At 44.0% G+C, this 12,744-nt stretch overlaps 2 protein-coding genes across 2 annotated transcripts; both read right to left on the reverse strand.

Annotated features, from left to right (window-relative positions):
- Positions 1-667: 667 nt before the first annotated feature.
- tspan5a (tetraspanin 5a) lies at positions 668-8,031 on the reverse strand. The gene is made up of 9 exons (XM_070929740.1): positions 7,951-8,031; positions 5,805-5,855; positions 4,637-4,783; positions 4,350-4,520; positions 3,213-3,338; positions 2,843-2,890; positions 2,121-2,237; positions 1,949-2,010; positions 668-740 (listed from the first exon to the last, which is right to left on the reverse strand). Exons 1-9 carry the CDS (start codon positions 8,029-8,031, stop codon positions 668-670), a joined length of 876 nt encoding a protein of 291 aa, XP_070785841.1.
- Positions 8,032-10,453: 2,422 nt separating this feature from the next.
- On the reverse strand, positions 10,454-11,867 carry LOC139306326 (uncharacterized). Its single transcript, XM_070930261.1, has 3 exons — positions 11,582-11,867; positions 11,446-11,448; positions 10,454-10,869 (listed from the first exon to the last, which is right to left on the reverse strand). Exons 1-3 carry the CDS (start codon positions 11,865-11,867, stop codon positions 10,454-10,456), a joined length of 705 nt encoding a protein of 234 aa, XP_070786362.1.
- Between the last annotated feature and the right edge of the window lie 877 nt (positions 11,868-12,744).

A 12,744-nucleotide genomic window follows, 5' to 3' on the forward strand; every position in this document is an offset into this window, starting at 1 on the left:
AATAAGGTTCGTTTCAAAGTTAATTTCATTTTAAAATTTAACAATTACAATGGCTGTTTAAAAGACAGTTAAATAAAAGCAATTATTAACTGGCAAATGTAATTGTTTTTATTAATTTTTACTTTTGAGTTTTGTTTTTTTTAAATGTATCATTTAAATGCTAATTTAATCAATCAAGTCAGAATTTCTTTTTAGGAAAGTCCAACGGCGTCGATGCGGTATCACTGCTTTCCCGGTGAGTTGTATTTCCTGTTCCATTAGGGGTTAATCTAATGTGCGAACCAATGGGGCTGTTAGTTATGGAGAGAGGGGCGGCTGTTAATACATTTCTGATGACTTTATTGGTTCTTTTTTTTGTTGTTGTTGTTGTTGTTGCAGTGCAGCATGAGGTCACCGCTGAAGAGGCAACATTTTCATTGGGTCTTTCAATTGATCATAATATACTTAAACAAACTTGCGAATTACAAAATTACTCCAATGGCACCCTTTTGCTTCCATAGGACACTGTAAGGGCAGAGTGACTATGCAACGGATTTGGACCTTAAATGGGACACAACACAACACAAAACAGAGGTCATACACCAAAAGACAAAACAGTTGACCAAATGGATCCATCACACCCACCGGCGACAAACACACATGCGGCGTGTGCGCGTGTGCGTGTGTCTCATGAGTAGTAAGCCGACGCTTTCTTGCTGGAGTGTGGTGGGAGTCGGCGCATGGAGAGGGGGGGGGGCACCCTGATGAAGCATGGAGGAGGAAGAATGAGGCGGGAGGTGAGTTTTTTGGCATCGTGATGGCAGAGCTCAGTAACCCCCCTTTACTCCCCCCCCCCCACCCCAGCCCAGCCCGCTGGGAATGACTGCTGATACAACTCAAACATCCGATTCACTGGAGAAAAAAACGTGTTCTTCTGTCCTTTTTCAGTAGCTGTAGTTGTTTACCTATCTGGCTTTTGCCGTCTGTCAAGGCTCCCTAGGGGGGCCTTGGTGTCAAAACTGCTTGATTTCATCCTAATTTTCAGTGTTTAGCACGATTCACATCCTCTACTTGCACCATCTTGCACCTTGCGGAGCTCCTGAAGTCTCAACAGATTGTATATTTATTATTTACAATCAATTTCTTGAGCAAAGAACTTTTCTTTCTTCAGACCTTTGCATCTAAGGGTTAGGAGATGACTATGAGGACCTCTCAGGGGAGGTGAGTAACGCCAGGTTCAGACTACGCAATACCAGTGTGATGGCAGACCGACCCGGACAGAAGTCGACTGCTTCTGGGACGCCTCCCGACTTTTGCCTTCTCTCGCCGAGCCTGACTTATCCCAGCAGCCTGACTTAGGCTGCTGGGATAAGTCCGGCGACCTTACGGCGCAGGTAGCGGAAGTCCGTGGTTTTAACCCGTCCAGTATAGGTAGGCCTCACCTCCAGGACACGGAGGATCAAGTTACGTCCTCGACAGTAAAAGTGAGACTATTCCGTGGCTGCGTCCTGGGCTTAGCGCCACCCCAAGACAAGATTAGGTTTTTCCCAACACAAGGGCAGCCAGTATCAAAACACACCGATTCGGGCGCCACTGTTTGTTTGACATCCTTGTTCCCGTGAAGTCCCCCTCCTTGGCGCCTCCTTCCCGATGGCAGGTGCTACGAGTGGTCGGGGGACCGACGCGCTGTCCGCCATGCCTCCTGCCGACTCTGCGCCAACAATTTATGACTCGATAATCGTCTAATCCGACACAGTGACCGTGTAGTCTGAACCCGGCATAACAAGCAACGCTAAAAATACTTTACATTATCCAGAGCACCGCTAATTGAGACTAGTGTTGTAATTCAAACCAAATGAGCGTAACTTTAAAATGGCAAGTAATCCACGGACATACCTTTTGCTTTTATGTATAACAGGGAAGGGACTACTGAACTGATAGTAGTGAAAGTAAAAGATCGTTTTCTCACCAGCTCGCCTGCACAGCTTCGATGTCGCTCACTAAGTTCTGGGCTAGACAAATCCCAAAGATCTGTGGATGAAAGAGAGAAAACAAAAAACGACACAAAATGGCACGTAAATTCAAGACAAAGAAAGACAGGAATGGTGCTTTTTGTTTCAGGCGCGTGAATGAAAACTGGCCTGCAGCAGCGCGACTCCGATAAAGATCCCGGCCACCAAGGTCAGGTTGTCCTGGAGCCACTTCTCAAACTGTGGCACGCAGCCTTTCACGTTGATGTAGTCCTTCTGCTCCGAGTCCTGCAATGAACACAACACTCGATGGACAAGCAACCTGGCGTTCTTGTGAAAATGCTTAAGCCTCGCCTAGAGTTCAATGAAAAGGCGCACTCTGTCGCACTCTTTGGAAACTCAGCATAGAATGTGAATGGAAGCCATGTTTAAAGGTCCCATATTGCAGAAGGTGAGACGTCCATGTCTTGCTTGACTACAAAGCAGGTCTCGGTGCTGGATAAATACTGGAACTGGGAAAGGATCAAAACCCTCAGTCCACGTCCACGTAATACACAGCCCGTATTCAAGACGCCGTGACCTTTTAAACGGGCCGTCAGGAAGGTTGTGATGTCACAACTATACAGTCACGATATGGGACCTTATATATGTATATACATATATATATATACAGTATATATATATATAAATTATGGCTATTAGCAGCTTTGATCCACCTTTGACCTGCTGGTAAAATCACTAGCACTAAATTACTAACTAAAATCAATTGGCAGAAGTGAAATATTACACTTTCTGAAGAAAACCGGTAGTCATGAATAAAAAAAATTTAAAAATCAGTATCAAAATGGAAGAAAGCGGAGTGAGAGTGAATGAAGTAGAGATGGGTCACTTACTGGTTTAGCTCGAATGTCGTACCCACACTGAGTGTTTATTACGTCCTCCTGGAGACAAAAAAAAGAATAAACATTACAGCGTCGAACCCATTTAAAGTGTGTGCAACAGAAAGAGTATTATTGTTGTTATTATTATTGAGGGCCTTGCGCATGGGGCAGTAATACACAACAATAAAATGCTGACTGATGGCTAACTAACACAAACATCACAGAGCACCTTTCGAGCCTTGACACCAGATTTTTTTTTTTTTTACCAGCGTTCCTACGGTAATATCACTGGACTCCGGAGGGGACCTGCGTCAGGCTACATACTGGGTTTGAACTCCACTATAGACGTGGGGCTTCGCATGCATGAGTGAGGGACTCATACCGCCGGGTCCTTGGTGCAGCAGGAGAAGGGAACGCCGCACTTTTCCCGACTGGGGTTCCCATCAGTGCAATTGAAGTAGATGTTCAGGTTCCAGTCGTCCGCTCCGAACGCACCGCAGCACTCCCACTGCAGGCGGGGCAGAGAGGAACGGCGTGTTAAAAGGTTCCCCACTGAGAAACAGACCTTTTTCGTGAATGAAATGCATCGCGGGTGGCCCCCCGATTGGCTCCCTTCGTTAAAGGAATTACTCCGAAGCGCGACAGGGTTCCCATCATCACAAGAGTCGATCTCTGATCTCTGCCTGTAGGCACCTGTCCCGCAGTCGCAGCCCATCAGTTATATACACAGAATCCCCCCTCCCGGTTTCAAGTCACGGAAAAAGGCATTCACCTCTCAAAATATTACGGACTGCAATTTCTTTGTTCTGTTACAGAAAGAAAGACCATTCTCATTCAGTGACCTTTGTATTAATGCAAATTACCTTACAACATGAGCTCACTCAAAAGCACCAGCTGGTGTTTCGTCGTCGGCAGCGGTCAAAGAACTGCTCCGATTTTTTACTTAAAGCTACAGTACGCAACCAGAACAACCAATCGGGGTACTCAGAGGTTCTCTTCCAACCGTTCAGTCCAGAAGGTGGAGCCTCCTGTAGAACGCCCTTTGTTTGTACAGGGTCGATGTGACTGGCCGGTTACGTGCTAAGCTAACCCCTGATGGGTTGCTTGATTCAGACCTGGAGCCCTTCAATTAGGTATTATTAGCGACATGCGATGGTCAAAATGAGTTATTTCAACCAAAATTATTATGCAATAATATTGCCTACTGTAGCTTTAAGTGAAAATTTCAGAAAAATACATAATAAATAATATGTAATTGACGCTTTAATGTTGTAGCTGGTAACGTTGGGGCTAGTTTTGACTACTTTATATACTGCTGAGTAGCTTAATATAATAATACAACAGAATTTCTTTCTTATATTTACTTTATACGGTTTATCAGCGAGTAACTGCTGAGATGTGGGAACACGAAGATATATGGTTGAAAGCCCTGGAGAGAAAAAGTAAGGGGAATTTGTGTAAATATGATTTTGTCAAGGTCGAGACTGAACGCTCGTGCTCAGCTGTCAATTCAACGTACGTATTCCTGAGTGAAGTCGATGAGGTTCTGCAGATCGATGTCGTCCCGGTACGCCCGGATGTTGTTGTTGATGAACAGGTTGAGCTGGTCTTTAATCCAGTCCTTAAAGACGAACGCCAGGACTCCCGTCGTCAGCTCCAAGAAGAAGATGATTCCCAGAAACACAGAGAACTACAGCGAGAGGACAGAGACAAAAAAAAAAATGATACACTCTTTGGTCGCTTGCGAAAATACCGTGAATACCTTCTGACGGCGCGAGAAGCGGGAGCTTTCGCCGCGGAACGTACAAACTTGAGCAGAAACGTGTTCTCCCGGAGCGCTCCGATGCATCCGGCGAAGCCCAGAATGAACATGACCCCGCCGACCACCATGAAGAGCCAGACTGGGTCCAGGCCCCCCAGGTCTGTGATGGACGAGATGTTGGACAGAACCCCCTGGAGGGGAGAGAGGGAGAGAGAGAGAGAGAGAGAGAGAAAGAGAGAGAGAGAGAGAGAGAGAGAGGGCACAACGACAACAACACAGTCAGTCTGAGGCCCGGCAGCTGCGTCTCTTCTGGTTTGCCAAAAGGGTCACAGTGACATGAAACAGGCTGGAACACAGAGGGGAACTGAGGCTGCTGCAACCAGACATAGTGCAAAAAAGACAAAGAATAAGTCGTCCTTTGATTCACTACATTTTTCGACCTATTTATATTTAGAATGCAAACGCTTGATACCCCCAGAATATGAAGTGATTCAGTGAGATGAATTAGTTGAGAATTTAAAGCTGCATTCGTGTGTTCCCCGGCCACTAGGGGGCGGCGGAACAAGCTGCTAGGAGCTGCGCGGTGTTCGTCAGCTAACTGCCGACGGTGCCTGTGTGCCGTTAGCGCGCAGCTAGCCCGGCTCATCGGACAAACAAGCCAGAGCGGCTGGCTGCAGTGTAGGTCATTAGCCCCGCCCCCTCCATGTTAGCCAATGGGACATGGGCCAAACTAAAAAAAAAATTTAAGTCCACGTCAAATCCATTTTTCCCCAAAGGTGATTTCTGTCATTTTAGGTAGTTCTTATCAAGTGTTCGTTTGGTTTTAATTAGTTATTTGATGCTATAAATAGGGGGTGAAACGTCGAGAATGATTGACAGCTGAGATTGACTGCGGTGAGCTCGCGATTGGGTCGGGCCCATATACGGGCGGGACCTGGATACCACAGCCCCACCCCCCAGGATGTTTTGGCTTCATTGTTGCACAGTGGGAGGAAGTGGAGGCGCGTCGGCCATCTTTATATACAGCCTGTGGTTTCAACAATCAGCAATTTAAAACACAAACAACGTCAGATGTTATTTGGAAATGAAGGAATTAAAACAACAACAAATACTCAGCATTTTTTTTTTATGAACTCTGTATTTCTATTTTCCAATATCACTATTATTATTATTAATAATAATAATAATAATAACAATAGCGTCTCGACTTACCTTCTCACTCCATGCCCACAGTCCGATTCCGACCAAGGCCATGCCCAGCAGCTGCAAAAACACCACAGTCATGTCACATTACTGGCAAAGAAGAAGAAGACGCAAAGTGACACGGCGCCGTCCGTCACATCGTTATTAAATGGAAAAACACAAATGTGTTTCCTCCGAGGGCTGCTGTGACCCTGTGGGGGGGCTCTGCTCTGACCTCAGCCTTCTTTTATCTCATGTTGACTTGTATTTCTATCTTAGTACAGATACAATAGCGGTATTGTATATTTTCATTGTATGTTTACCCTCACAATGAAGTCACAGATCTTTTTTTATAAGCATTTCCATATAAGAATATTAGAGAGGAGAACATATTTATTATGAATGGGTGGTTTGTTATTGCTTTGTTTGTAATGAAGTCTCTACCCGCAGAGTTAGCATAAAGAGTTCCCCACGTGAACCTGTCATCTACCAACAATGAGCCTTCTATTGACATTAAAGCTGCAACAAAAAAATTGATTGGCAACTATTTTGATAATCAATGAATCTTTCGAGTCGGCCCGCACAGTCCGTGCGTGCACTCCAGGCCTGTATTCAAAACCGCCTCTACTATATTAGCAGTACGTACTGATTTGGCCAAAATGTAGCATGCAGCGCGCAGCATGCAAACAAAAGCAAAAATACACAGTGCGCCAAAAACACCCGGATGTCGTACTGATTCGGAAAAGAACCTTGTCCAGTCTGCATCGGACCGGTCTACCTCGCCTACTGTGTCCCACAGTGCAAAGCGCTGGCGGTGGGCTGCCATTGACGTTGCGTAAACTTTTACTTCTTTCGCCACCAAAATCTGTTTCTGAACAAATATGAGAAATATTTGTTGTTGTGCCTCCACGATTCCAATACCAGAATGCCAGAAATGTGATGGTTCTATCTTATGACGTTAATTTGGGCTGCAGGATATTGCGTTGGACATTTGTTTTAGACCACGTGCTTCGTCGATATACATATATACATATATATATATATATCTCGAGAAAATAATCGGCAGATCAGTCATTAATGAAAATCCTCCTTAGTTGCGGCCCAGAGAAAATGTTTTTTAATTAGCAGGCTGGCTTTAAAACAATAGAATAAAAACATCTAAAATAACCCTAAAATGTAGTTGTCTTCTTCACAGAAATGAATTAAATGCACGTAAATAATATATATATATATATACTGATTTTGTCAAAATGTAGCATGTAGCATGCAGTATGCAAGAATTGTACATATATAGAGAATTGTATATATATATGCAGTTCTCTTTATATATACAATATATATATGTACACACTGACGATATCCTCCCATGTAGTATGCAAGAATTGTACATATATAGAGAGAATTGTGTATATATATATATTTGTATATATACAATTCTCTCTATATATATGTACAATATGCAAGAAGTGTATATATAGAGAGAATTGTATAAATATATCAATCCCAATCAAAGCCTCTCTATATATGTACAATTCTTGCATACTGCATGCTACATGCTACATACACATGAATATATTATACATATATATAAACATATATAATTCTTACACCCTTCTTACACCCTTAAATCAAGAGGGCTTCACGACCGCCCCTGTGGAGCTTTGACGACCCACGATATGGGTGGAGACCCTTCGATTGGGAACCACTGTAATTCGACCATGTAACCTGTTCTGTCAACGAGCACATACTTTAGCACTGTATACTTGACGTGGGTGCCATCCCCTTCTAGAACATATATATATATGTGTGTATATATATATATATATAGTGACTGACCTGCTGTCAGTACGTCCTGTGCGTGTGTGTGTGATATGAATGTGTCAGTTGGATGATAAGCTGCAGCCTGAGCTGTCATTAGTTCGCCGCAGAAAGCCGATTAGCTCTCTGCGCTCCGGCCGAGCAGCAGCTGCGGTCGTCCGGACAAATGTCCTCACAACGAGGCACCAAATGCGCTGATAACGGTACCGTTATAGCGGCGCGATGATGATTTGGGGCCTTCCTCCCTATTGGCAAGGCGGGTGGTGGGGGGGGGGCGTGCTAACAACCGAGACCTGGACTGGAGAGAGACGCGCAGATGCGTAGAATGCGAATAGAAAACAACAGAAAACCGTCTCACCCAGAACAGGATGTTGAATCCAAAAATGAAGTATTTGATGCAGCAGCTGACTTCGTGGCCCTTGTAGTGATTCCCCGACATGTTTGAGCATCATCGGCGCGGAGTCTCTCGAGAGGAAGGGGGGGAAAAGACACACACACACACACACACACAAAAAACACGGCCTGCTTCACGGGCTTTGTGTGCGGGATGGAGGAGCAGGTTCAGCGCTCCGGCCGGGATGCATTTCACTTGAGTCCGTCCGCTTCGGGCGTTCGCACGGCCGCTTCAGATCCACGCACCGGGCAGCATGCTGGCAGACAACGAAGCTCGCGCACGTAAGCACCGCAACAATAAACGTCAAACGTTACCGCAGTTAAAAAGCAACAAAAAAAAAAGAGAAACAAAAATCCCGCAGGATCCGAAGCGTCCTCTGTGTTCGGGGCGAATTGCGCCTGCAGGAGGCGGTGCCGCTGCTGCGGATGGTCGTCAGTGATTGGCTGGGAAACGACTTGAAGGGCTGGGAATGCAACCAATCATATCAGTGGAAGGACGGGGTACTTCCTGTGTCTTGTAGGACGTACTAATGATGACACAGACAGGCTATTTAATCACAATAATAATAATAATAATAATAACAAAAAATAATATAATGATAATAATAATAATAAACATAATTTATAATATAACAATAACAATATTGTTATATTATAAATTATAAATTATATTGTTTATTGTAATTACATTGTCTATAATACAATAATAATAATAATAATTTATAATATGATAATAACAATATTTTTTATTGTGATTACATTGCCTATCTGTCATAATAATAATAATAATAATAATAATAATAAAATAATAATAATAATGATAATAATAATAAGCAAGACTTCAGGTCATGTAATTTAACTGATAAACCCTAACATGCGTAATGTCTAGAGTTCCCTTTCAGTCATTACAAAGCCCCTACATTTGCAAAATATTGAAATATTAATGAGGACATCATCATCATCATCATCATCATCATCATCAAGCCGGGATTTTGGCAACTGCTGAGGTCATACGTGCGAAAGTCCCTGAGCAGAATGCCACCCACTCTATGGTGGTTTTGACACGCCACCAAACTAGTTTAAAGTATCTCAAAAAAAGCGAAACATGAATTTAATTTTCTGTAGATTTGCTTCCCTGACGTTATGCACCTCATTTCAACTTAATGTCTTTCTTTCCTTTATTTCTGCAACAGAGTGGCTTCACCTTGATGACAACATCTTAGTTAGTTTACTTTTGTAGAAGTGTATTTTATGTATTCCCTTAAAGGTCCCATATTATGCTCATTTTCTCTTTTTTTTTTATTCTGGGACTCCACTAGAGTAGCTTTTGCATGATTCACAATTAAAAAAAAAGTTATTATTTATCTTCTACTGGCCCTTTTAGGCAGCCCCTAGTAGTTCACCCTCTGTCTGCTGGGGAGGGCGTGGCTGAGGGCGGCGACTGTACAGTTGTGACATCACGACCTTACGGAAGTCCTGATGGCTCGTTTGAAAGGCGCAGCGTCTGAATACGGGCTGTGTTTCATTTCTCCGTGGACCGAGCGTTTTCCACAGTATTTATGCAGCACCGAGATCTGCTTTATAATCAACCAAGAAATGGAGGTCTCACTTTCTACAATATGGGACCTTTAAACTGTAATAAACATGCCTAATGCATACACGAATCTTAAATGGATGTGTGCATACACAAAGGTAACATTTATTGCAGGGCTGCTGTATCATAAGACATAACATGGTACAGATATTCGTTTGATAACTAAGAGCAGGCCTATGTTACAAACACATATTAACATTAGCTGCTAACAGAAATGTCAAAACCTAGAAAATAAAAGCAAAACCATGTGCATGGTGGAACACCACTAGAGGTAAATGACAAAATATGTTTTGCTTTTTTGAATATGGGTGAGTTATATTTTATAACTCATAATGTGATTGTATATTATATAAATGCCGAGTTATATTTACTCCATTTCTGCTCGTTTGTTCATTTGATAACTTCAAATTACATCACTTTGGTCAACAACTTTTACTCTGGAAGTTTTCACAGGAAGTATAAGTAACAGGCTACATTAGTCTTCAGATCTGAACACTCTTATTAATGTTACTCCATATTAATGCAGTTGTTACCAGTGCTGATGTTACTGGTGTCATTTCTAATAGAGACACTCATACTAACTGATAGATATTGATATCAATAACAGCTATTAGCTGATGTCAGATCAGTTAAATTGTTGTGTTGAGGGGGCAGTGGACCGCTCCACCCATGTCAAGTCAGACACAACAGCACTATCACTTCCGGCGGGAAGTTTCAAAATAAAAGATGGCAACTAGAGGGAAGTTCTGGTTCAGTTTTTAAAATAACAATCAGAATAATAATAGACTGATGCTTGTAAAGGCTACATTTTCTGAAGGTGATGCACACAGTTACTAGTTCCTAAAGTGGTCTAACGGTGGTCCCAGAATCAGAGTCAGATGTGGACGAGGTGTGCTTGGTAAAGCACCAGTAAGGGTTCACTCAGAGAGCCTCTGTTGAGGCAGTAAAGACTCTGTGTCAGGGCTTCATGGAGGACCAGACTACCACTCTCGTCTGTGTAACGTAGCTGAAAGCCCACCACCTCCAGAGGCCTCGCGGCCAGAACAGCCGACACGTCGAACACATCATATCCGGACGAGGGCCGCTGGTCCAGGACCAGCAGCCTCTCCTCGAGGGCGGGACTCTCCCTCAGAGCTCCCTGCGAAGCTGCGACACTGTGCAGGGCGACAGTCACGCTGATGGGACGGGGGTGGAGGGTTTTCCTGAACAGGACCAGCTCCGCACCCAGCATGGAGGGGTTCAGGCTGCTGACGTTGAACCAGATCCATCCTGGGGGAGCGTGATGTGGACCTGGGTGACCCAAACAATGAAAAGAAAAGCATTCGGGTTTGTCAGGTTTTCCCTTCATTTCTGTTTGGTATGAGACTCAACCGACGTTTTAAACTCACAGGCCGCGTAGTCCATTACATTTACATTGTTTTCATGACATTCACATTGCTTGGCAGTGCAGTTTAGGTGCTTATTGAATTTGACAACAAAAAAAATGAATGCACAAGGAATCTCACAACAAGGCGGTTATCAATGGAACAACAATTGGCTCTACAAAACAACCAATCAGGGTAACCCGGGGTGTCTGTGTTCTGATTCACACTCCAATCCAGAAGACGGGGCCTTCAATAGAACGAGTCGATGCGAGTGGCCAGTTACGTGCTAGCTAACCCCCGATTGGTCGTTTGAGTCAGACCTGGTCTAGACTAAACACAAAGAGGGGCGGGTGCTCACAGACACACTTTTTTTTTTAAAGGAGCCCTTCAATTAGATATTGTTAGTGACATGCGATGGTCATAATGAGCTATTTCAACTGAAATTAAAATTCAATAACATTGCCTACTGTCGCTTTAAGATTGTAAAGAGCACGATCTAGACCTGCTCTAAGATAACCTCTGTTGTTATTTGACGCTATATAAATGAAATTGAATTGGACTGAAAGGTAATAGCTGTGTTTAATAAAACTATGTAAAGTAGTCGTAATTATAGAAAGAAAAGTATTTCAAGTCCTTACCAACAACGCTCCGAAAGCTCTGCACCAGCGTTCCATCTGAACTCCCAAAGTCTTGAGCCTCCAGGGAGTCCAGGCGCTGATAGATCCTCCTCATGTAGGGATGGGGCTTAGCCTGATGGCTCGCGGACACTTTATTGATATGTAGCATTTCCAAAATGGCTTTGTCGAGCTCCTGGTCGTCCTCTGCACCCCTGTGGTGATCCATCAGCAGCAGGCCCGTGGCGGAGCACAGCAGGAGGAAGACCAGCGTTACGTTGAAGAATCCCAAACACACTCCTTGGACCATCGTGAGTTTAAATGGTTTCCATCCGGTCTGACGTGATCCTGTATCTGCACTTCTTATCTCCCTGTCGGAGCGCTTGCCGAGGCCTCCACCTGGCAGCCTGGTGGAACAGTCTGTGCGCTAATAGGTATGCAGGAACCACAGGGGCTGTCAGGACTTAGTGAAGCGGTCCCATTTCTGGAGCTGAGGAATGTTGCTTCCTTTTGACAAAACACTCCCGACAAGCAACCACTGGGCTGATGCATTGACTGGAAAGACTCCGCTGTGACTTGAGGGAAACATTAGACACCAGCAACAAGGTACGACTGTGACTATGGCGACTGCAGGCTCAGTATAACATGTGATGCCTGTCAAACTCACATATTATACTTAGTTACCAATTTCCAACACAGTTAGCTGGTACAAAAAAATAGTATTAGGGCCGCTTTTAGGAAATGACATTTCTTAAAGGGGACCTATTATGTTCATTTCCAGCTCTATATTTTCATTTTGTGATTCCACTGGAGCAGCATTTATCTTCTACTGGACCTTCATGCGGCCCCTCAGCTCGCCCTCTGTCTGAAACAAGCCGTTTGAGCTCCTGTCTCTTTAAGCCCCCTTCCCCCTCCCTAAAATCCTGCTTTCTTCTGATTGGCCGGCCAAGTTCCGGAAGTCTTCGGAAGAATTTCCAAAGGCAAACTGTAAACCTAACGTTACAAAGCAACGCTTTGTTTATGACATAAACATAAACACCTGGTCCGTGCCTGGAGCAGAGATACCATATAAGGACATCCGTGCCTCTCTGACATCAGAGAGACACAGGGGTTGAAAAAACTGAAACGGGGCATTCAGAGCAGTCTGAAGCTTGAGCTTTTGGATTACTTTTACGTACGTTGACCTC

The sequence above is a fragment of the Enoplosus armatus genome, chromosome 23, assembly GCF_043641665.1.
Source record: "Enoplosus armatus isolate fEnoArm2 chromosome 23, fEnoArm2.hap1, whole genome shotgun sequence".
Lineage (NCBI taxonomy): Eukaryota > Metazoa > Chordata > Actinopteri > Centrarchiformes > Enoplosidae > Enoplosus > Enoplosus armatus.